The sequence below is a fragment of the Bos mutus genome, chromosome 9, assembly GCF_027580195.1.
Source record: "Bos mutus isolate GX-2022 chromosome 9, NWIPB_WYAK_1.1, whole genome shotgun sequence".
Classification (NCBI taxonomy): Eukaryota; Metazoa; Chordata; class Mammalia; order Artiodactyla; family Bovidae; genus Bos; species Bos mutus.
This window is the reverse complement of record NC_091625.1, coordinates 8,769,524-8,795,445: the sequence shown is the minus strand read 5'-3', so window position 1 is coordinate 8,795,445 and position 25,922 is coordinate 8,769,524. Positions and strand designations below refer to the sequence as shown.

Genomic DNA, 25,922 nt, shown 5'->3' with positions numbered 1-25,922 from the left:
TGAGTGGTCAGAGAAGGCTTGACACCAGGGCCGGGCCAGGGATGGCAGAGCTGTATTATTATGTGGAGGCCACTCACGGGGCGGGGCTGCAGCCTGGTAGGGGGAAGGAAAATGGAAGAGGGGCGCTTCTCAGCAGATGTGCTTCAAGAGCAACGCTGAGAAGTGGAGGGAGAGTGGCAGGGGAGTGACCCCTCTCTTTTGGTGAAGAGTAATCTTTGCAGAGCAGTGGGTGGTCAGGTGGGAGTGAGCTAAGTGTGGGCAGGAAGGTGGGGGAGTAGTGACGGGATGCTGGCAGCTTTTCAGGAAGCTCCGTCCTCCAGGGGAGTAGGAGGTGGGTTGAGGGAGGGGTGTTTTTATTTGTGGTGACTGTGGTATTTGATGGAAACTACTGGAGTGCATACACTGTAGGATTCAGTAGAGTGGGAGAGATGTTTGTCAGGGGAGAGTATCGTTGCAGGCCCGGTGTTGTGTCCTTGCAGAAGCAGAGGGTTGCGGGCCTCAGCGTGAAAAGCTTGGCTGTAAATAGCATGGGCACTCAGCAGAAGGAAGCGCTAGCATCTGAGTACAGGTGGAACGGGGTCTCCATTTGGGACTGAACTGAGTAGCTCTTGTTTTTGGTCCTCAGATTATTTTAGAGAACTTCAAGTCTGGGTTTCTTAAGCATCGGCCTCTGTGCTGAGTGCTTCATTCCTGTAAGGGGCGGTCCTGTGTGTTGCAGCCATTTAGCAGAGCCTAACCTCCACCTTCAGATGCCAGTAGCATGCTGTCCCTTCCCCAGCCCCCTCCCCAGCCCCACTGTCTCCAAGACACTGCCAGATGTCCTCTTGGGGAGAGTCATCCATGAGTGAGAGCCACAGGTCTAAAGGGAGGTTATCTAGTAAAGTTAAGGGTACTTAAGTGTAGCTTTGGGTTGGACTGAGCATTTTAAAAGGTCTCCTGGAAGGATGGAAAAGGAGCTTTATGTATACAAATCAATACCTTTCCGCTTCATGGACTGTATCTCCTTTTCCTTTTTTCTCTAAAATGTTCTTGTGTATTCTCTACTTAGTATTAGTTCTTGTTTTCTCTCACATTCCTTTGGGTCTTCTAAAGTTTTTTTTTTTGGTCTCTACTTTGGGAGGCAGAAGTTTGTAAAATGTATCAAGGGCATAACTAAGCAATTTTCAAAACGTAGAAGTTTCATAAATGGAGCTCTTTTGACAGTGAATCGGATACCTTGGAGGCAAGATTGTATATAAAAGCCAAATATACAAATAATACTTGAGTAATATTGTATATTTTACACATATTTTTGCTTTAAAATAGTAACAGTAATATTCTCTAACTGCTGCAAGATTTGGTTAAAGGAAAGAACCCTTGAGGGTAAAAGACACTAAATGTCAGTGAACCTTTGAGTTTAAATCGTTGTTTAGTGCTAGGTTGTGTCTGACTCTTACCACCCCATGGACTGTAGCCCACCAGGCCCCTCCATCCATGGGATTTCCCAGGTAAGAATACTGGAGTGGTTGCCATTTCCTTCTTCAGGGGATCTTCCCAACCCAAGGATCCAACCTGCATCTCCTGCATTAGCAGGCGGATTCTTTACCAGGGAAGCCCATTGATTTTAAATTACCTCCAGTCTTTCTACTTATGTCTTCTTCTGAGGTTATTGTCTTCTTCAGTTTTTAAGTTTAACTTGGTTGGAATCTTGCAGAGGAATAGCTGTAATTATCCTCTGTTTCAAAAAATCGTCAAGCTTCAAAAATCTTTAAAAATTTGTTTTGATATATAAATAATCACTTAAGAAACACAGCTTTTGGGAGCTGAAGTTTTGGTTGTGTTCATTCATTTGGATACCTGAAGAAAAAATTTCTCATCATTGGTTAGAATTTACCACAGTGCTTTTTCCAGTCTTGTGCAGTGAGCACTGCTTAACTTTATTTTTATTTTTCTGTAGTATATATTTGGTCTTTCTTTGATTACATTTTTTAGTCAAAGATTGTGAGTCTTATTGATTGCAACTTGTTCTGTTTAGCCCCATTCAGAAATAGTTCATGGATATCCATATATACCAGTTTATATACATTTTAGAGATTTTAATGTCCATATGGTATTCCACATTATAAAGGTACAATAATACATTTTATTGTTTCTCCCCAGGTGATTAGATTCTCTCATTTTTTGTAGTTTCTTATTGTGTTTTAGCATTTTAAACAACATTATCCTATTGTTTATTGATCTTTTTGTTGGGGTGCACAGACTTTCTAGTTGTGGCTCATGGCCTAACTTGTGTGGAGGCATGTCGGATCTTAGTTCCCTGATCAGGGATTGAACCCTTGTCCCCTGCATGGCAAAGCAGATTCTTAACCATTGGACCACCCTGAATATTGTTGGGTGAAGAAAGATCAATCACCATTGATTGGTGGAGGCTGTAATTTATGGGAATAAGGATCAACAGGTCCACACACTCTTACGTGCTTCCCATTCTGTGAAGTGGTGAGCTTTCCCATAGTGTGGGTGCTTCAGCAGAGGCACCTATGCCTGCGGGGCAGGCGGAAGATTAGCCTCAGGTAGATCAACACCATGGATGTGGGTCCCCCCAACACGAGCTGGAATACCCGCTGTATGTGGGCCCTGGACACCGCAGGGGCTGGGCACCCCCTGCCTCTGGGCCCCTTGGTCCGCTGAGTGACTGAGGGGAGGACAGCCCACCTGCTGTGGGTGGGGGGGTGGGGTGGTGGGCGGTGCGGGGCCTGGGCTTGCAAGCTGCCAGGCATCCCTCTGGAGGTCTTGAGGTTGTTGAGTGGGCAGGACTACTTGTTTCAAAACATCCCTGTGCATCATATCTGTCCTGATTTGTGTGAATCTTTTAGGACAGATTCCAGCAAAAATGATCTATATCATGGACTGTTTCTTACTAATTACTGTGTGTAGATGGCTTTTCCTCCACATTTGCCATTGCTGGATATTTTTAATGTTTTAAATCTTGCAATTTAGGTAAATGGAAGGTCACTATGATATTAATAATAGATTTTCATGGTTTATTAATAAGGTTTAGTAATTGGCTAAATTCCTCCTGGTTGGTCTTTTACAAAAATTTTCTTAGCTCTTTGTATGTTTTCAGATGACTTTTAGAACCACCATGTCAGAGCATTGTCCCTGCTGTTGGGATTTTGATTGGCACTGTATGGTTTCATGGATTTGGTATTTACAGCCTTTTCATGTGGATCTTTTTCATATTCTGTAGTTACTTGTTTCTTTATTCAGGTAACATAATTTTGAAGTTTAGCCTATTCTTAAGTTTTTCACAGTCTTCATTGCTATTGGAGAAATAGTATTTTTATTGTGCACTGTATGCCAAGGTTTGTGTCTGTAGTGCTAAATTTGAGTTTTCCACACTTTCGTTCTTTTAGCCATTTTTCAATTAGAAATTCATAGATCCTTGTTGTAGGTGTTTATAAGTGAAAAAGGGAAAAAAAAGAAAAACCTAAATTATTTTAGGATAATTGAATGTTACCACTCTGCCTTAAAAGACTTGTAAGTGGGATTCTTAAAGTATTGATGGAACAGAATTGACCTGAATACTAAAATGAACCTTGTTACTTAATAGCAAGTCACATAGACTCTCCAGGTTTAATTTTTTATATGCATAAAATGAGGATATTCAAAAAGACTTGCTATTTATCTCAGTTCTAATTAATGTAGTTTTTAAAAAATTTGAGATTAATTTGAATTAATTTTCTAAAATTACTAATTAAAAAATAATTGGATTGAATGCAAAGGAGTTTAGTTTACTCTTCTTTTAGGTATTTTTAAAAATGTATGTTATGCTGAATATCTTGTTTCTAAGTTACACTTCGTACCTGTCACTCTGTATAGCAGTGTGCCTCTGCTTCCCCTTGCCCTCTGACAGAGGCCAGCATACTTAAAGTGACTCAGAAGCCCTCACACCTGCCCCTCCTCTCCCTCGCTCACCTGTTTTCCCTTCCCTTTCCAGAAGCTCTAGTGAGTCTGTATTTTGCTTCTTTGCAGGCTTTTCAGACTCTCCATGTATGTGCCTTCACCGTCTTCCCTCCTTCCCGTTGTGTTTTTCAGACCCTGTTTAGTTGCCCTGGGAAGCCACCTCTGACAGTCAGTCGACTTCCATCCCATGAACTTCCTCAGAACCACCTGCTCACGCTTGCTCACATTTACCTGCTAATGCAGTTGTCTTTTTACTCATCTGTCGCTCACTTCTTGAAGGCACAGACCATACCTGTCGGTGTCAATAATACATTTTAAAGTGATACTCGATCATATTAAGACTTAAGTATAACTGTTAAGCAATTAGATGTTTCATTAATGTTTCTGTTGTTTCCTTTTTGTCCTAGGACTGGGCCAATGCGAACGTCAGCAGACAGATCGAGGACACTGTACTGTATGGTTACTATAGTGAGTAAATTTCCATTTCATTTCCTGTCTGGGCTGGTCACTAAAGTGTAGAATAAAGCTACATATAAACTTTAAATTTTGGGATTGCACTTGAGATGAGTGTTTCAGCACCAGAAATAAGTAGTATAGAATTCACCTTGTCATCTTGAAGCTTCTGTAAGATACTTTGCTTCATTAAGATTCACCTGCTGCCCTTCTCTGTAGACGTTTAGTCATGTTAAGTCTCAGCTCTCTGCCTCTGATACCATTGTTTGCTCACCTTCCTTACCACTTTCCCACTTGAAGTGTGGATTTTGAGTATCTGTGTTCCAGAAATTTCTTCTAAGTATTGCAGTAGTAGAGTATACTGTCTGGGAGTTTGCAGCATCACCTTTTCTATACTCTACAGAGCCTATTAATCTGGGAGTCATGGGGGCTTGGAGGCTTCCCTAGTAGCTCAGCTGGTTAAGAATCCACCTGCGATGAAGGGGACCCCAGTCCGATTTCTTGGTCAGGAAGATCCCCTGGAGAAGGGATTTCGGCTGCCCACTCCAGTATTCTTGACTGGAGGATCCCCATGGACAGAGGAGCCTGGCGGGCTGCAGTCCATGGGGTCTCAAAGAGTCCCATGCGACTGAGTGACTAAGCACAGCACAGCATGGTGACCTGGGCCCTTCCTCCTTTGCTTCCTCTCTTCCTTCCGTAGTGTTGGATTAGGGAACCTATTTGTAATAACCACTTAAATGTTTCCCAAGTTTTTTCTTTGAAAACATATAAATGTGCTTTTTAAAAATGTTTAAGTGCTGAATTAGAAAAGGGATGTCTTTTTTTTTTGGTAAGCAGTGAGTCAAGAGGTTGAAAAAAATTTTTATAGAATACTGAAAAAACATCTGTAGAAGTTTCTGTTGATAGGATGAGTTTTTCAAGGGTGTCATTGGATCTTAATTTAGCTGCCTTGGCTCTAACTTTGTCCTTTACCTATCTAAAATCTGCAGGACCTATGAAATCTATTTCTTTGGTATAGATTTTAGAAATATTTTTGTGGTGTTTTAATAAAGAATTCATTATTTCTTATGAATACATTAAATGTGTATCATAAAATTCATATTTGACCTAGTAAGTGAACACTTTTGAAATGCTGGTATATTAAGCAGACTATTGCTTTTCCTTACAAATTTACTGCGTGCATGTTCAGTCATTCAGTTGTGTCTGACTCTGCGACCCCATGGACTGCAGCACGCCAGGTTTCCCTGTCCTTCACCATCTCCCAGAGTTATTCAAACTCATGTCCATTGAGTTGGTGATGCCATCTAACCATGTCATCCTCTGTCGTCCCCTTCTCCTCCTGCCTTCAATCTTTCCCAGCATCAGGGTCTTTTTCAGTGAGTCAGTTCTTCTTATCAGGTGCCCAAAGTATTATTGGAGTTTCAGCTCCAGCATCAGTCCTTCTAGTGAATATTCAGGGTTGATTTCCTTTAGGATGGACTGGTTTGATCTCCTTTAAGTCCAAGGGACTCTCAAGAGTCTTCTATAGCACCGCAATTCTAAAGCATCGATTTTTCGGCTTTCAGTCTTCTTTATGGTCCAACTCTCATGTCCGTACATGACTACTGGAAAAACTTTGACTATGTGGACCTTTGTCAGCAAAGTAATATCTCTGTTTTTTAATACATAGTCTAGATTTGTCATGGCTTTTCTTTCAAGGAGCAAGCATCTTTTAATTTCATGGCTGCAGTCACCATCTGCAGTGATTTTGGAGCCCAAGAAAATAATAGTCAGCCACTGTTTCCATTGTTTCCCCATCTGTTTGCCAGGAAGTAATGGGACTGGATGACATGATCTTAGTTTTCTGAATATTGAGTTTTAAGCCAGCTTTTTTCACTCTCCTCTTTCACCTTCATCAAGAGGCTTTTTAGTTCCTCTTTGCTTTCTGTCATAAGGGTGCTGCTGCTGGTAAGTCGCTTCAGTCGTGTCCAACTCTGTGCGACCTCATAGACGGCAGGCCACCGGACTCCTCTATCCCTGGGATTCTCTAGGCAAGAATACTGGAGTGGGTTGCCAGTCATCTGAATATCAGAGGTTGTTGAGATTTCTCCTGGCAATCTTGATTCTAGTTTGACAGGATATAAATCCCCTCATCAAAACAGTTCTGTGGGTGGGGCCTGTCTCTTTGTAACACTAAAGTGCATTTGTGCTGCAAAATGTGACAAGATCAGCCCGATTTTATCTAGGTGTAGTCCAGGTTTATGAACCCTATCTTATCATTGAACCTAGAGGCTACTGTGTTGATCCATCATAGTCAAGGGTACAAAGACTTCTACACTGGAGTGTTAATTCGGCAATCTTTCCAGTTTGTTTTATAGAGAGAATTAAGTCTACAGAAAATGATTTGTGATAATTTTTCTTAATCCTCCTAAGGATAATGTGTCTCTAGTGCTGTTTTAAATGCATGGGGAAAAATTAATCTTTATAAACAAGATGACTTAGGGATTTAGGGTTTGATTCTCTGTATAATTTGGATTGTAGTGAGAGACTACTTTGGGATAGGAGAGTCACTGATCTAGGAAAGAATTTTGCATGAGAAGCCAAATTATGAAAGAAAAAAGATTTCCTGATGACTGTGGAATCGAAGCAAGAGGATTTAATTTAATAATATTAATGGTTGTTGTCATTATGTTACTTAATTCATTTTAGCTATGATTGGTAGGTCTTTGACTCGGATGATGACCTATAGCTAAGAATCATAGCTTCTGAGATGGTAACTGTCCTCAAGCCCAGCTGTTTCCTATAAATGCTCGCTAGTACCTAACTGCCCATTACTTCTCTCCTCCTGCACCCTGAGTGCCACACAGACTCCAGAGAATCCAAAGCGCTATTTTATCCGTTCCCTGCTGTGAGATTCTGTATTTCATCTAATCTCTCCTAACATACCAACACATTCTCATTGCCTGACCTTGCCAGGTATTGTGCAAGGCTTTCACATTCAACGTTTTTGTTGATCTTCAGGAATGTCATTTTGTGGAGGTATTTTCTACATTTTACTGGTGAAGAAATTGATACCTCAGGATGTTACAGATCACCTTGTTAGTGAATGATTAGTCCAGAATGGGCATTATTATAGTATTATTATAATGTTTCCTAAGCTGGAGCTGCTTACTGTTAAGTGAGCTGTCTTTTAATAAACTCTTCTGGGGATGTTTGTTACCTATGGGAATGCTTAGCATGGAACCTCTGGGGCAGCTTCAAACATCACCTAGAGGCCTTTTAAATAATACGGAATACTAGATTACATCCAGAGAGACTCTGATTTACGTTGGCATTCTGTTAACATCACCACTCTTCTTATCAGAGAAGCACTTATGTATGGGAAGGATGGAAGACTCGAGGTGCTGGATTCAAGTTTCCCCAAAATTTCTGATTCTCTCTTGAGACCTCAAGTTTTATCACTAGTAACAAATACTGTCACTTACTTTCTTTGAAGTACAGGTTCACTTTGTTCATTTCTGAGAGAGTCGCCTAATACTCCAATCTGGATTACTATTGCTTTTCTGTCCTTTGTTCTTTCAAGCGAAAATGATACTATTTGTGAGCTATTTGTGTAGCTCACAGCTGAAATAGCACTAGTGGTTCTCACAAGAATGCTGAAAGTGTACTTCCTTAAACAGAACTTGGAACAGATGAGCACTCATGGGTGGACATCTCAGAAGTATTTCTGCTTAAGGGTACTTTCCTGATTACAAGTGCCCCACGCTGGTGAGTGCTAGTGGGTGAAGAATGTAGTAACTGCTAGGGGAAAGGGAAATAGCATCTTACATTGTCATGAAGATGATTTCATGTGCAGATACCCTGCTGATCTGTGCTGATCTTGAGGTCCTGAAACCACATTTTTAAAGAAACTTCTGTTGTATTAATAGAACTTTGGGTGTTTTTTTTTCTGGAAACTTTGTGGAAGTGAATCCTGCTGCAGATACTTCAGCTGCTGATTGGTTATTACCAGGCTGTGTTAACTGAAGCTGCCTACAAAGACATAGCTTCCTGGAGCTCACCGAAGGCTGAGAGGGTAGAATAGCTTGTGTGCATGTGTGTGTGTGCACGCACGAGTGTGTGTGCATGCATGCATGCTTAGTCACTTGAGTCATGTCCGACGCTTTGCAACCCTGTAGACTGTAGCCCGCCAGGCTCCCCTGTCCATGGAATTCTCCAGGCAAGGATACTGGAGTGGGTTGCCATGCCCTCCTCCAGGGGATCTTCCTGACCCAGGGAAGATCCTGCGTCTCTTATGTCTCCTGATTGTCAGGCAGGTTATTTATCACTAGTGCCACCCGGGAAGCTGGTGAATTGCCTACTTCTGCCCCTTTAACCTGTACTCGTGGTGACCCTGTACTCAGAAGAAGACTGTCTCGTCAGAGGATGTTGTGCCCACCCCAGAAACATTGACTCATTTTTCTTTTCCTTTTGAGTATTTTTGTTTATTCATCTTTGCCTTCAAATTTCTTTGATATTTTCTTTTAAAGCTTCTCTTGCCTGAGTCTTTGGCTCTCGATTCTGTTTTAGTTTCACATTTGAGCCTCTTATTAACTCCTCTGTATATGTTTAGCCTTTTATCTGAGTTCTGTTTGGCATCAAATTAATTTTTATCTTTAAATTCTTTCTTTTTATTTATTATAATTTATTGTAAATGTTTTTCTCTCTTCTCTGACTGTTGTTGAAATTTTTAGTTTTAATTCTTTGACCATCTACTTCCCTTTAGCTTCTTCTAAGCGAATTTTCCTTTTACTTAATCATTTGTCTTTATGCGTGTTTTGATTTTGATGTGAGTGCAGGGCGGTTTAGACACAGGGAAAGCCCAAACCAAGAGCCGGGGTGTTCAGGGCTGTTGTGCTGGCTTGTCTGTGGTTGTCCTGTCACTTGCTTCTGGTGACGCTGTCTCCTCTTGACGATGATTTTCAGGCTCTCTCTTTTGTGTACATAAAAACTGAATCATATCCTGTGTGTCGTTTCCTATTTGGCCTCTTTAGTGCTCAGCATTACATTTGAAAATCATCCACATTGTTGCAGGTAACAGTGCCTTGTTGATTCCCACTGCTGTATAATGCTTCACTGTAACCGTGTATCGAGTTTTATCCACGCTCCTACTGGTGATCAGCTGGCTTGTTTAGCATTTGGCCATTCCCAGTGCTGCTGGGAGGCTCTTGTGTATATATGTGTGGGGCGTGGGTGTATGTATACTGCATTGTTTTCCATTTTATGGATGTTCTTTTTCAAACAACCCCACATAGATTATATAATAAATTTTCACTTTTTGCTGTTAAGGAATTCTGTAGTGGAAATAGAGTTTGCCAAGTGTATGTGTATTTAGGTGAGTTAAATTATAGAACTGGGATGAATAAGATTGACCAAGAAGGTTTCAAACTGAAACCGTGCACCTCAGATTTGAACTTGAACCCACACATCCAGGCTCGAACCCAACCAAGACCCAGCCTGGGGCTTGTACCCATGATCTTCTAGTTGAGATCATGATATTCCTGGTCTCAGGGCTTAATGAAACTCAGGGTCTTGGTGTCTCGTCATGGAAAGAACTCAGTGAGAGCCACAGTGACAGGTAAGAAGTGGATTTATTTCAAGAGAAACACACTCCACAGACAGTGTGTGCCCTCTCAGCCGGTGAGGGCAGCCCCAGGGCATGGGATGGTGTTTTATAGGGGTGGGTAACTTCCTAGGATAATGAGTAGTGGGACGGGTAGTCTAACTATTTGGGGAAGGGCCAGAGATTTCCAGGATTGAGGCACCACCCAATTTTTTAGTGCTATGGTCAGCCTTAGAACCGTCACGGTGCCTGTGGGTGTGTCGCTTAGTCTGCTGATGGGTTACAGTGAGCATACACTGAGACTCAAGGTGTAGTGGAAGTGGACTCATCTGTCATCTTGACCTGTTTAGTTCTAATCATTTTATGTTGTATTCTCAGGCCATGCCATTCTTTTAAAGGTTGTACCCTACCCCCTTCCATCCTGTTTCAAAACTGTTCTTGTGGCAGGCATTCTGGAGCACCTAAGAGAGTTTCCCACGTGGCACTAGTGGTAAAGACCCTGCCTGCCAATGCAGCAGACGTAAGAGACACGGGTTCGATCCCTGGGTCAGGAAGATCCCCTGCAGGAGGGCATGGCAACCCACTCCAGTATTCTTGCCTGGAGAATCCCATGGTCAGAGGAGCCTGGCAGGCTACAGTCCACAGGATTGCAAAGAGTTGGGTATGACTCAAGTGACTTAGCACACCACACAAGAGAGTTTTTAGGACATTTCACCTCTCTCCTGGTTGGTTAGTTGCTGAACACTTGTAGCTGGAGTTTATACAGTTACTCTGAACATGCTGTCTAATCTGTGAATCATGCCATGGTACCTTGAGGTCCCTTCACTTCTTTCTGACTTCTCTGCATGTGTGATGAGGCTGGAGCTGTGCCTTTGCACCATGCTAGGAGTATGAGACGTGTGAGTGCTGAGCAGGTGTCACTGCCCTGCAGACCTCTCTTGAACTTCATATCTGTGTCCAGTGGTCCACTTGACAGTTTCTACCAAAAAGTTCACATCTCAAAATTAACATTTCTAGAGCACCTGATCCTCAAGCTGTTAATATTTGATAAATTTCCTGGTGGTCAGTGAATAGCAACTGAGTTCAATCAATTCAGTTGCTCAGTCATGTCTGACTCTGAGACCCCATGGACTGTAGCACGCCAGGCCTCCCTGTCCATCACCAACTCCCAGAGTTTACTCATACTCATGTCCATTGAGTTGGTGATGCCATCCAGCCATCTCATCTTCTGTTGTCCCCTTTTCTTCCTGCCTTCAATCTTTTCCAGCCTCAGGGTCTTTTCAGATGAGTCAGCTCTTTGCATCAGGTGGCCAGAGTAGTGGCGTTTCAGCTTCAGCATCAGTCCTTCCAGTGAACACCCAGGACTGATCTACTTTAGGATGGACTGGTTTATGCTTGCAGACTGCTAAGGATAGTGGTTAGTGTATAATATTTTAGACTAGGTCTGTTGCCTTCCTTCTAACCACTTCTTCCCTCCTCAGCTTGAACTGAATGAGAATAAAAATACTGCATATCAAAATTTACGAGGTGCAAGTAAGAGAAAACTTGATAAATTCTACTTTATCAAAATTAAAAATGTGACCTTTCAAAAGACAGTTTAAAAAAATGAAGTCACAGACACAATATTTGCAAACTGTATGTCGTATAAGGCTTGTATACAGAATATAATAACAATTTTTACCAATCACTAATTAGACAAACAGTTAAAAATGAGCAAAGTATTTGAGCATACTTTCATTAATAACGATTTCTAAATTGCTTGTAAGCACATAAAAGGATGTTCAACATTGTTAATGATTATGGAAATGCAGATTAAATCTCTAGTGAGATACTGCTGCACACCCACTAGAATGATTATCTCAACTCAGGCTCTGTAACAAAATACTGCAGACTGGGTGACTTAAACATGTATTTCTCACTGTTGTAGAGGCTGGGAAGCGTAAGATCATGGTGCCAACAGATTTGGTTCCTCTCTTGACTTGCAGAGGGCTACCTTCTTGCTGTGTCCTCACGTGGGGACCAGGGGAACAAGAGTAAGACAGACCGGCCCTCTCTTCCTTTTACCCTAAACACTCAGATCATGCCATGGAGTCGTACTCAGGACTTGATCTAATTCTGATTGCTTGCCAAAGGTCCCACCTCCAGATACCATCACATTGGAGGTTAGGGCTTCAACCTGTGCATTTTGGGGCAGACCTACATTCAGTTCATAATGGCTGTAATAAAAACCAGATACTATCCAAATATTGACAGATCCAGAGAAACTAGAAAGCTCAAACACTGCTGTTGGAAATGTCAGATGGTGTGTTGGGTTGAAAAGCAGTTTTCAACTTTCCTAAAAAGTTGAGCTGGAATCAAGATTGCAGGGAAAAATATCAATAACCTCAGATATGCAGATGGCACCACCCTTACGGCAGAAAATGAAGAGGAACTAAAGAGCCTCTTGATGAAAGTGAAAGAGGAGAGTGAAAAAGCTGGCTTAAAACTCAACATTCAGAGAAGTAAGATCATGGCATCAGGTCCCATCACTTATGGGGAAACAGTCACAGACTTTATTTTCTTGGGTTCCAAAATCATTGCAGATGGTGACTGCAGCCATGAAATTAAAAGACGCTCCTTGGAAGAAAAGCTATGACCAACCTAGACAGCATATTAAAAGGCAGACATTACTTTGCTGACAACGGTCCATATAGTGAAAACTGTGATTTTTCTAGTGGTCACGTTTGGATGTGAGAGCTGGATCATAAGAAAGCTGAGTGCTAAAGAATTGATGCTTTTGAACTGCAGTGTTGGAGAAGACTCTTGAGAGTCCTTGGACTGCAGGGAGATCAAACAAGTCCATCCTAAAGGAAACCAGTCCTGAATATTCATTGGAAGGACTGATGTTGAAGCTGAAACTCCAATACTTTGGCCACCAGATGAGAAGAGCTGACTCATTGGAAAAGACCCTGATGCTGGGAAAGATTGAAGGCAGGAGAAGCAGATGACAGAGGATGAGATGGTTGGATGGCATCCCCAACTCGATGGACATGAGTTTGAGCAAGCTCCGGGAGTTGGTGATGGACAGGGAGGCCTGGCGTCCTGCAGGCTTTGTGACCATGAGGTCGCAAATAGTCAGACAGAACTGAATTGAACTGAACTGAAAATGTTAAATTTTTTAGTTTATAAACTATGTGATCCAGCAGTTACACTTCAAGGACTATGCTCAAGAGAAATGGATATAATGTCCACACGAAGATATATATGCAAATTCCACAGCAGTTTTTTTCATAGTAGCACAGAACTGGAAAGAATCCACATGTCCAGCAACCAGTGAGTGTTTAAGTGAAATGTGTTCTGTTTGTGCAGTCTAAGTCAGGGGTCAGCAAACTGGCATTCCTGTTTTCTGTGGCAACTTTCTGAGATAATATCTGGCTCTTCACAGAAAAAAACTCTCTTAGCCCCATGCTTAGTAAAAGAAGCCAGATGCAAAAGACTACATCTTGTTTAATTACTTCAGTATGAAATGTCTAGAAAAGGCAAGTCTCTGGAGACAGAAAGCAGATCAGTCCTTGCCTCAAACTAGGAGTTGGAGTGGGGTTAATTGCGAATGGCACAAAGCAGTTTGTTTGAGATAATGGAAATGCTCTAAAAATGGATCATGGTGCAAGTTACTCAAGTGTATACATTTACTAAAAATCATTGGATTGTGAACTTAAAATTTGTGCATTTTGTGATATGTCAGTTTTATTTCAAAGTTGTTGGGGAAATATTTAATGAGCAGATATAAGTGAAGAGTATAGGACAGTGCTGGGTATATGACAGGCTGTCAGTGCAGGATAGCTGCTATTATTATGACCTAAAACTTGAGGGGACTTGCATTTTTATGATTTCTATTTTCTATGTGAAATTTCTATTTTTATGTGAAAAATGAAGCTGAAAAGTTATGAATTACCAAGGTTTATAAACTGGAATGTGGTTCTTTGTGTATCACACAACATGGCTTCCAAGAATTGTCAGTTAGTAACGCTAATCTGCATTATGTCTATTTATGTACCGTTTATGTGTATTTTATGTGCTGGTATTTCAGCTAATGTTTCTAAGTAGCTTTGGCGTCAACAGTCTAGTTATCATTAGTTTCTACACGATTGTGCGTTACATTGTAAATTGCTTAGCCTTTTCCCTGACTCTGTAATTTAACGTTTTAACAGTTTCTTGTTATAAAAATAGCATTGCAGCATAAACCTTGGAATTAATTTGAAAGAGAGAGGAAAGAACCAACCAAAATAGTCCTTAAGAGAAACGATTGTTCTTCAGGCTACGTCAGATGATGTATTCTAAGTCAGAATCTATAAACGATTTTATTTGGAAAGTTCTATACTGTCAGATCATGCATTGGAATGTTTTAATCACTTTGCTGTGTTACCAGCAATGGTGCAAATGATTTCTTGTCATGTAACAAATTGCCCCCAAACTTCTCAGTTTAACACTGCAGACAGACGTTATCTCACGTCCCTGTGGGTCAGGGGTCCAGATGCAGCCGTCAGCAGGGACAGTGGTATCCCGGGGTGTGGGCAGAGGCGGCCTCAGGCCTGGGCTGTCTGTGTTCAGCAAAGTCAGCTTTTGCCGCATGCAGTTCCCATAGGGCAGCTCATAACATGGGAGCAAGAAGCCAGAGATTTTTAGTCACTCGTCCCCCTCTTTGGTCATACTCTGTTATCAGCAGTGAGTCTAGTCCAGCCCACACCCAGAAGCAGGGCATGAGTATCAGAGATGTTAGCCACTTTAGAGGCTGCCCGCCACAGCTGTTTTGCAAATATTGACAGCTGTGGTATTTACTCAACATGTAATACTTTTATACTTGCAGAGTATTTACTAAGCAGATAAGGTATGAGGTTTGAAGCCAGCGTTTTGCAGTCCCCTATGTGCCTTTACCCAATGCCATCTCCTCCCCAACCCCTTAGAAATAAACACTGTTTAAATTCAGTTCAGTTCAGTTCAGTCGCTCAGTCATGTCCAACTCTTTGCGACCCCATGAATCGCAGCACGCCAGGCCTTCCTGTCCATCACCAACTCCCAGAGTTCACTCAGACTCACGTCCATCGACTCAGTGATGCCATCCAGCCATCTCATCCTCTGTCGTTCCCTTCTCCTCCTGCCCCCAATCCCTCCCAGCATCAGAGTCTTTTCCAATGAGTCAACTCTTTGCATGAGGTGGCCAAAGTACTGGAATTTCAGCTTTAGCATCATTCTTTCCAAAGAAATCCCAGGGCTGATCTCCTTCAGGATGGAATGGTTGGATCTCCTTTTAGTCCAAGGGACTCTCAAGAGTCTTCTCCAACACGACAGTTCAAAAGCATCAATTCTTTGGCACTCAGCCTTCTTCACAGTCCAACTCTCACATCCATACATGACCACAGGAAAAACTGTAGCCTTGACTAGATGGACCTTTGTTGGCAAAGGAATGTCTCTGCTTTTGAATATGCTATCTAGGTTGGTCATAACTATCCTTCCAAGGAGTATGCATCTTTTAATTTCATGGCTGCAGTCACCATCTGCAGTGATTTTGGAGCCCCCAAAAATAAAGTCTGACACTGTTTCCACTGTTTCCCCATCTAGTTCCCATGAAGTGATGGGACCGGATGCCAGGATCTTAGTTTTCTGAATGTTGAGCTTTAAGCCAACTTTTTCACTCTCCTCTTTCACTGTCATCAAGAGGCTTTTTAGTTCTTCTTCACTTTCTGCCATAAGGGTAGTGTCATCTGCATATCTGAGGTTATTGATATTTCTCCTGGCAATCTTGATTCCAGCTTGTGCTTCTTCCAGCCCAGCGTTTCTCATGATGTACTCTGCATATAAGTTAAATAAGCAGGGTGACAATATACAGCCTTGACGTACTCCTTTTCCTATTTGGAACCAGTCTTTTGTTCCATGTCCAGTTCTAACTGTTGCTTCCTGACCTGCATACAGATTTCTCAAGAGGCAGGTCAGGTGGTCTGGTATTCCCATCTCTTTCAGAATTTTCTACAGTTTATTGTGATCTGTCTATGTTAATTCCTTACTTGCCTTACAGTATTACCATGCTATATCCTTAGTTATACATTTTTTGAACTGTATATGGAATTATTTGCTTGTTTTCATTCAAGTCATGTGTCCCTAGGATTCACACATGTTACTGCATAAGGTGCACTTTATTATCATTGTGTGTGACTGTGTGCTACATGGTGATCATTCTGGACATTTGGACAAACAGTGAACGTGTTTGTACATGTTTCCTGTTGTGTGTGTGTAAAAATACATACATACAGTGGAATCAATGCTTCATAAGTCATGTGCAGCTTCAACACCCTAAATAGTGCGCCATCATTTTTCTAAATGTACCAGTTTAAGTCCTTTTAGGAGGCTGTACTCTTTTTAGTTGTTCTGGACCCAGAACTTTGATATCCATGTATTTGTAGTTTTTCCAGTTTGGCAAATGTGAGGTGATCATTCTAATCTGCATTTCTCGTATTTGGAAATGAAGTTGCATATCTTTTAACATTTATTGACTTTTTTAGCTTTCTGATTCAACTGCCTTTTGGCAGTTGGGATGTGTTTTTGTTACTGATTTAAGATTTTTGTTAATGTACTCTGAGTAGTTTAATTCAATGATTCTAAATATTTTCTTTTCCCCACTAGAAGTAAGCCATGTGAGAGGAGGGAAGAAGTGAGCTCTGGTCCATGACCCCAGAATGATGCCTGGAACATACTCAGTAGATGTTTGTTGAATTGAATGCATTTGTTAGGGGGAGATAATCATGTGAAGTTTGTTTCATATTTACATTCTTCTAAGTGATGTGTCACATGAATATAGATTGTTCTTAAACCATCTTTGCATTCCTTGGATAATATAGATTGGTCATGGTGGTGGCTTTTTGGGTTTGTTTTTAATTTTTTTGCTAGATTTCATTTGCTGCCATCTTGTTTAGGATTCTTTTAAAGCTCGATTTAGAGGTGAAACTGGCCTGTGATTTTCCTTTATTGTTTTCTCATCAGGTTTAAACATGAAGCCTCTGCTAGTTTCCTAAAATGAATTGAGAGGTGCCCCTCCATGTTTAGAGAGTGCCGTGAACCCCCTAGCACTACCATGTGGTTCTTTCCTGCCGTGATCTGTTTACGTGTTAACTGGTCACCAGGGAATAGATGTGAGCATGGCGGTTTGTACTAGTATTCCTTGTGACCCTTTCACAAAACTGTTACTCTTCAAACCCTGCAGCTGAACGCAGCTGTTTTTAGAATTCTTTATAGCCATATGGGAATACTTCCAGCAAGGATGAAAACAGTGGTTTCATCGAATTGTTGTTAATTGATGATGTTAATCACTAAGCCGGTAAGTTGTGTCCAACTCTTTCTAGACCTCATGGACCGTAGCCTGCCAAACTCTTTCTGTCCATGGGATTTCCCAGGCAAGAATACTCCAGCGGCTTGCCATTTTCTCCAGAGGATCTTCCTGACCTTTGGATTGAAGCTGCTGCTTCTGCGTTGGCACACAGGTTGTTTATCACTGAGCTACCATAGAAGCCCTTTCATCAAATTAGGAGGCGTGATTTATATCTGACAATAACAGGCAAGTTTGGCCTTGGAGTACAAAATGAAGCAGGGCTAAGGCCAACAGTTTGCCATGAGAATGCAGTGGCACACACCCTCATAGCAAACACCCTCTTCCAATAACACAAGGCATGACTCTACACATGGACATCACTAGATGGTCAACACCAAAATCAGATTGATTATATTCTCTGCAGCCAAAGACGGAGAAGCTCTATATAGGCAGCAAAAACAAGACCAGGAGCTGACTGTGGCTCAGATCATGAACTCCTTATTGCCAAATTCAGACTGAAATTGGGGAAAACCACTAGGCCATTCAGGTATGACCTAAATCAAATCTCTAACGGTTATACATTGGAAATGACAGATGCAAGGGATTAGAACTGATAGACAGAGTGCCTGAAGGACCATGGACAGAGGTTCGTGACATTGTGCAGGAGGCAGGGATCAAGACCATCCCCAAGAAAAAGAGATGCAAAAAAGGCAAAATGGTTGTCTGAGGAGGCCTTACAAATAGCTGAGAAAAGAGAAGTGAAAGGCAAAGGAGAAAAGGAAAGATGTATCCATCTGAATGCAGAGTTCCAAAGAATAATAAGGAGAGATCAGAAAGCCTTCCTCAGTAGACAGTGCAAAGAAATACACGAAAACAGTAGAATGGGCAAGGCTAGAGATCTCCTCAAGAAAATTAGAGATACCAAGGGAACATTTCATGCACAGATGGGCACAATAAAGGACACAAATGGTATGGACCTAACAGAAGCAGAAGATATTAAGAAGAGGTGGCAAGAATACACAGAAGAACTTTACAAAAGAGATCTCAGTGACCCAGATAACCATGATGGTGTGATCACTCACCTAGGGCCAAACATCCTACAATGCAAAGTCAAGAGGGCCTTAGGAAGCATCACTACAAACAAAGCTAGTGGAACTGATGGAATTCCAGGTGAGCTATTTCAGATCCTAAAAGATGATGTTGTTAAAGTGTTGCACTCAATATGTCAGCAAATTTAGAAACTCAGCAGTGACCTTAGGACTGGAAAAGGTCAGTTTTCATTCCAATCCCAAAGAAAGGCAGTGCCAAAGAATGTTCAAACTACCGCACAATTGCACTCATGTTATATGCTAACAAAGTTATGCTCAAACTTCTCCAAGCGAGGCTTCAGCAGTATGTGAACTGAGAACTTCCAGATGTTCAAGCTGGATTTAGAAAAGGCAGAGAAACCAGAGTTAAATTGCCAACATCTGTTGGATCATAGAAAAAACAACAGAATTCCAGAAAAACTAATTCTGCTACATTGACTATACCAAAGCCTTTGACTGTGTGGATCGCAATAAAGTGTGGAAAATTCGTCAAGAGATGGGAATACCAGACCACCTGACCTGCCTCATGAGAAATCTACATGCAGACCAAGAAGGAACAGTTAGAACCGGACACGGAACAACGGATTGGTTCAAAATTGGGAAAGGAGTACGTTAAGGCTGTGTATTGTCACCCTGCATATTTAACTTCTATGCAGAGTACATCATGCAAAATGCCAGGCTTAATGAAGCTCAAGCTGGAGTTAAGATTGCTGGGAGAAATACCAATAGCCTTAGATAAGCAGATGACACCATCCTTATGGCAGAAAGCAAAGAGGAATTAAAGAGCCTCTTGATGAAGGTGAAAGAGGAGAGTGAAAAAGCTGGCTTAAAACTCAGTGTTCAGAAAACTAAGATCATGGCATCCAGTCCCATCACTTCATGGCAAATAGATGGGGAAACAATGGAAACAGCGAGAGACTTTATTTTCTTGGGCTTCCAAATCACTGTAGATGGTGACTGCAGCCATGAAATTAAAAAACTCTTGCTCCTTGGAAGAACAGCTATGACCAACCTAGATCGCATATTAAAAAGCAGAGACATTACTTTGCCAGCAAAGGTCTATTTAGTCAAAGCTATGGTTTTTCCAGTAGTCATGTATGAGTGTGAGAACTGGACCATAAAGAAGGCTGAGCGCTGAAGAATTGACACTTTTGAACTGTAGTATTGGAGAAAACTCCCAACAATTGTGGTGTTCAGAGTCCCTTGGACTGCAAGGGGATCAAACCAGTCAATCCTAAAGGAGATTAGTCCTGAAAATTCATTGGAGGAACTGATGCTGAAGCTGGAGCTCCAATACTTTGGTCACCTGATGTGAAGAACTGACTCATTGGAAAAGACCCTGATGCTGGGAAAGACAGAAGGCAGGAGGAAAAGGGGACGATAGAGGATGAGATTGGATGGCATCACTGACTCAATGGACATGAGTTTGAGGAACCTCCAAGAAATGGTGAAGGACAGGGCGCCCTGGAGTGCGGCAGTCCATGGGGTTGCAAAGATTTGCACACCACTGTTACTGAACAACAATAACAGATTTTGGTCTCTTTATTCCATTGAGTGATCAGGCAACAATACCTCCCATTTTAGCTGGAGGGCCTGGTGTTTATTAGAGGACTGCTGACTCTCAGGGGAAATATGTTTAGAACCTGGACTAGGCTGCCCATCACGATGCTGCCGTGTTCAGGGGCACAGACTAATTGAGCTTCATCTACTGACCACTCTCAGGACCACCACGGACGTGACGGCTCAGGGGTGAATGTTTGGGTTACCCCATTTCTCCTGCAACATTCTATGCTGCTGTGAACAGGTTGGAAATAAATGGCTGGAATGGTTTTTCAGTCTCACTTAAAATAAGACTGGAGGCAGGTACCCGGGCTGGTGTAGCAGCATTATGCAAGGCCTCCGCTCACTTCCCTCTGCTCTCCGTCCTTAGTACCTGTTTTCCACCTTAAGGCTACCACAGAGTCCAGAGACGTGGCTGGAGTCTAAGCTATCATGTGTACAATTCAGGCAGAATGTCGAAGGAAGAGAGAAAGACAAAAAGGAGAGTGAGCTGAAAGGAAAATGGGTGTTGTGTGTGCAGCTGGCAGTCTTGACCCCAGATTGCTTCAGCTGGGCCAGTGGGATAATTTTAGAAGGCTTTTAGAGTTCCCAAAATATCTTAATACTTTGACCCTCTAAAATAAAAAGCTTTGTAATGATCAATTATACTATTACAATATTGACTGAGCTATTCTGTGTTTCAGATTTCTCATTGGTAGTTAGGAGGAATAAAGAATGTCTAGAAATTCCGAAGCCTGATTTGTCCAAGTTAATTCTTATGCGAGTTATAGTTTAGAAATGCAGTTTTCAAAAGATACATTGTTTGCTTTGTGTGTATTTAAAAAATCATAAGAATTATCATGTATTTTTTGCCACAATTTTTGTCTGGCTTTTTAAGAGTTGATGGCTTTCTGTTCACTTGTTCTTGCTAGTTTTGTTTTAAAAAAATAACTTGTTTTATGAGTTTAATTTCTGCCAATTTCTGTAGATGTGAGGCTTAAAATTTCTTTTTTAGTGTTTTTTTTTTTTTTTTTTTAGTGGGACTGTTAAACCAAAAAGTCTGTTTATCTTTTACTTGTTAGTAGCAATCTTTTAACAAAAACTGTTACAAGTAAAATGTATTTTATAAAGATATCAGGATTTGAGAGTGTCATTCCTGTTGGAGTTAAGAATAATTTTCCTTTGAAAATAGCTATCAGTTTGAAGTATAACTTAATTAAAAGAATCAGTTACTCTGTTTCATGATAGCATTTTTTTCATTTACAGATATATAGTACCAACTTGGCATTAGAACTGATCTGAAACACATGAAAATGTTAATGTATTTTTAGTTTCCTTCTTTACAGTTTAACATTTACATGCTGAAGGAAGAAATCTTTTTGAAGGACACTGAAAAAGAGCAGTCCGATTACAAGCAAATGGCTTAGGATGTGGTGTCAGGGCAGCCCTGCACAGACCAGTATCCCAGAGTCTCTTCAGAACTGTGTTTCTTCCCTACTTTCTTCCTCAGGTGTCAGTTCCTAGAAACTTTTTCTGGATATTCTTACCACCAACATATGAGATTTTTGGTTGCTGTACATCCTCATGTCTCTTTATAGTCAGTAATTGCCCCCAAATACTTTTTTGACTTGGGTCATAATAAGCCAGTTTTGCTAGTTCTGGAACTTCTTTAAGATGTACTGCTGCTGCTGCTGCTAAGTCGCTTCAGTCGTGTCCGACTCTGTGCGACCCCATAGACGGCAGCCCACCAGGCTTCCCCGTCCCTGGGATTCCCCGGGCAAGAACACTGGAGTGGGTTGCCATTTCCTTCTCCAATGCATGAAAGTGAAAAGTGAAAGTGAAGTCGCTCAGTTGTGCCCGACTCTTAGCGACCCCATGGACTGCAGCCTTCCAGGCTCCTCCGTCCATGGGATTCTCCAGGCAAAAGTACTGGAGTGGGGTGCCATTGCCTTCTCCTTAAGATATACTAGAAGGTACTAGAAGGTGTAGGCTTCCCTGTGGCTCAGCTGGTAAAGAATCCGCCTGCAATGTGGGAGACCTGGGTTTAATCCCTGGGTTGGGAAGATCCCCTGGAGAAGGGAAAGGCTACCTACTCCAGTATTCTGGCCTGGAGAATTCCATGGACTATATCCATGGGGTCACAGAGTTGGACGCAACTGCGTGGCTTTCAGAAGGTGTACATCTTCCAGTGTCTGTGCTTTTATTCAGCCTAAGGTCTGTGAGGTCCATCCTTCTCACAGGTATTCATAGTTTTTTCTTTTTTATTGCCATTTGTATGACTGTACCACTCAGCTTATCTGTTCACCTGCAGATGGACATTTAGGTCATTTCCAGGTTTTGATCACTGTTAATAATATTGCTGTCAACTTTCTCGTTGTGAATCAGACTCGATAGTTTCCCTCTCACATATCTTCAGGGGGACCTGCTTATGTGGCAGACCCTTGACCAATACCTGGAAACCTGGCCCTTGGCTGTCACCTGATAGTACTAATTGATTAGTGGATATGTACCACTGAATACAGAATCGTGCAGTCCAGCTTGTTTAGATTGTTTGTGCATGTGACTTGTGGTACAGCTGCTGTCCTTCTTGGAGTCTGTACTTTTGGTAATCTTAACTGGTCACTCAGGCAGTTGTGCCTGCATTATAAATCACCGATAAGAACCCTGGACTCTGCCCCTCAGGTAGGCTTGTCTGGGCGGAAAGACTTTGCATGTGTCACTGCACTTCATCGCTGGTGGAGTGGGACCGTCTGGTTATATGGTAGGTAGGTGTTAACTTGGTGAGAGACTGCTAGACAGTTCTCCACAGGGTTGTGCTGTTTATAGTCCCTCTTAAAAAGCATGGGAAAGTATGTTGTTCTGCATTCCTGTCAATACTTGGTACTGATGGCTTAATTTTAGCCATTCTGGGGTCTGTAGCCTCTCATGGGCTTAGTTTGCATCTTCCTAATGACTAGTAATTATGAAAGTAAAGAAAGTGAAGTCGCTCAGTCGTGTCTGACTCTTTGTGACCCCATGGACTGTAGCCCACCAGACTCCTCCATCGATGGGATTTTCCAGGCAAGAATACTGGAGTGGGTTGCCATTGCCTTCTCCAGGAGATCTTCCTGACCCAGGGATTGAACCCAGGTCTCCCGCATTGTAGACAGAAGCTTTACCATCTGAGCCACCAGGGAATAATGATGAGCACCTTGATAATCATGCTTATTGGGAATGCTCATGAAATAGTCACTGGGCTCTGTGGCTGTCAAGGCCAAGGCCACCAAGCAGTAGACACATGGATATGCTGAGGCTGAAGCCAGACCTTACTGCATCTGTCAGTTTATCAAGCATGGCATATGGCTCTCAGCCCAATAAATGCTGTTATAATTTAGGCTTTTTTCTAGTCTTAACAAATTATTTGATTATTTCAGTCCTAATACTGGTATAGTGCTTAGGGTGATTTATAGTACTTTCCCTTTTATGTTTAATTTTTTGAAGCTTTTTGTTGTTCAGTTGGTCAATTCTGTCTGACTCTTTGCCACCCTGTGGACTGCAGCACGCCAGGCTTCCCTGTCCTTCACCATCTCCAGGAGCTTACTCAAACTCATGTCTGTTGAGTCGGTGATGCCATCTAACCGTCTCATCCTCTGTCGTCCCCTTCTCCTCCTGCAGTCTTTTCCTAGCATCAGGATCTTTTCCAGTGAGTTGGCTCTTTGCATCAGGTGATCAAATATTGGAGCTTCAACATCAGTCCTTCCAGTGAATATTCAGAACTGATTTCCTTTAGGATTGACTGGTTTGATCTCCTTGCAGTCCGCCGGACTCTCAAGAGTCTTCTCCAACACCACAGTTCAAAAGTATCAGTTCTTCAGAGCTCAGCCTTCTTTATGGTCCAACCAGTATTTTGGTACTCTTTTGAATACTTGTTTATTTCCACTGGCTCTTAGATTTGGAATAAAAATGTAAATTCTGGCTACTCTCTGGTTTATAGTAGAAACATCAGTATTCATTACCCTTAAATATTTATTGTTATTTTTAATTTCTTACAATATTAATAGGCTGCATAGATTTTACAAAGTATCTGTAGTGCCAAAATTCAGTATGCTGACAGTCATGTTGTGATTGGGCAGTATAAATTAACTCTGACCTTTTTATCAGTTATTTAGAGTCTGGTTTGTTCTGAGTTTTTTTTTTTTAACTATGTTGCATTTAGTGGGGGCTGTTTCATAAGTGACTTCCAGAAAAATGAAACAGTGCTAGCTAGTATTTAGATCATGTTTAAAAATTCTGTAATTTATGCATTCTTCCCAAGAGAATGAGTAATTTAGCTTTATTATACATTATTAACAATACTTTTAATTTGTTAGTAATTAAAAGTAGCTATTTTAATTTGTTAGTAATTTAAGTATTATATATTAATAACCTTTAATAATACTTTTTGGATAAAGGAGTATAATGATTCTCATCTTGTGGTTCCTTTATATGATTGCATAGTCACTATTTCCCTTGATATAGTGTATGAAAATAAATGTAAATACACAGATTTCTTAGGTTTCTTGAGTCTGAAAAATTGTTTATGTTATTTTTATTTTAAATAAAAATAGCTGTTGAAATGTCAAGTTCTATGTTGAATTAAAAACAATACTTTGACTACTGGTTGAAAGTATCTCAAATCTAATGTTATTTTAAAGCAGATAAATAGAAATTCATATCAGTTAACTTTGAATCTGATTTTACTGTTTCTTACATTTTCTGTATCCTGACTTTTTTTTATAAGATCAGTTTCATAGCATTGTATGTTTTAAACTCTGTTGCTCAGTCTCTGGGTCGTGTCTGACTCGTCGTGACACCATGGACTGCAGCATGCCAGGCTTCCCTGTTCTTTGTCATCTGGAGTTTGCTCAGATTCGTGCTCATTGAGTGGATGGTACCATCTAACCATCTCCTCCTGTGCCCCTCTATTCTCCTTTTAGACATAGATTGGGGAAATTATTTGTAACAAGGATCGTATCAGTTACAGCTGTTTCTTTAACTTGAGTGACTGGCAAATGTGTCAGCTGTACTCAGTATTAAGTTGTAAAGAATATAAAAGTTAAAGTTTATTTACATAAGATCGTTCACAGAAAGTTTTTAGTACTATAGTAAGACCTAAGATGTTAGAGGGCACAGTTTATTGAAACATTTAGTATCATAATTGTTGCTAAAAATTGCCTCAAAGTTAACTTGAATTATGATTTGCTATGTGATGATAATGGTGTTGACTTCTTGAAACAGGGTTCAGAAAAGGTTGATTTGGATATTACACATATCAAGTTGCAGGTCTAGGAATCAGATAGGGGAGTGAATTTGGGGTGTGTGTACCTATATGTTTTAAACGTTTGTTAAGTTGGTGTGTTTTTATTATCTCTCATCTCATTCTTTCTGCAGCCTTATATTCTGTTATATTATTCTGTGTGTTCTTCTGGATCCCTTTTGTCTACTTCTACTATGAAGAAAAGGATGATGATGATACTGGTAAATGCACTGTAAGTAGCTTTATTTTAGAGGTCTCAATTTAGGGGAGAAGGGATTATTTCTTCCTGTTTTCAAATAATGTGACTTTTGATTTTATTCTTGAGCAGTGTTGTTTAATAGAAATATAATGTAATCCACATGTGAATTTAAAATTTTCTAGTAGTCATAATAAAATAAGTAGAAAGAACAATTAAAATTATTTTTCATGACACATTGTATTTAATATTATATGTTCGAAATATTATTTCAGATAGTCAAAAACGTTATTAATGAGACATTACTTTTTTTCACATTCTGTGCAAGTTAGAGTGCATTTTACACCTGCAGCATACCCCGGCTCAAACTAACTATATTCCAGCGCCCAGGAGTCACAGGGTACTTGTGACTGTTGTTCTCGAGTTTGGCAGCTGGGTCAGCAAACTTATTTCTGTGTAAGGCCAGTATACAGTGAGCATGATGTGAGGTAGGAGGGGCTGTTTGTGGC

General features: G+C 41.1%; 1 protein-coding gene across 1 annotated transcript in view; it reads left to right on the top strand.

Moving 5' to 3' along the window:
- LMBRD1 (LMBR1 domain containing 1) overlaps positions 1 to 25,922 on the top strand; it is a 132,045-nt gene that overhangs the window by 21,327 nt on the left and 84,796 nt on the right. Inside the window, exons 3-4 of the mRNA XM_070376170.1 lie at positions 4,350 to 4,410; positions 25,352 to 25,449. Of these exons, the coding sequence (XP_070232271.1) occupies positions 4,350 to 4,410; positions 25,352 to 25,449 (159 nt within the window). The remainder of the gene's footprint in view (positions 1 to 4,349; positions 4,411 to 25,351; positions 25,450 to 25,922) is intronic.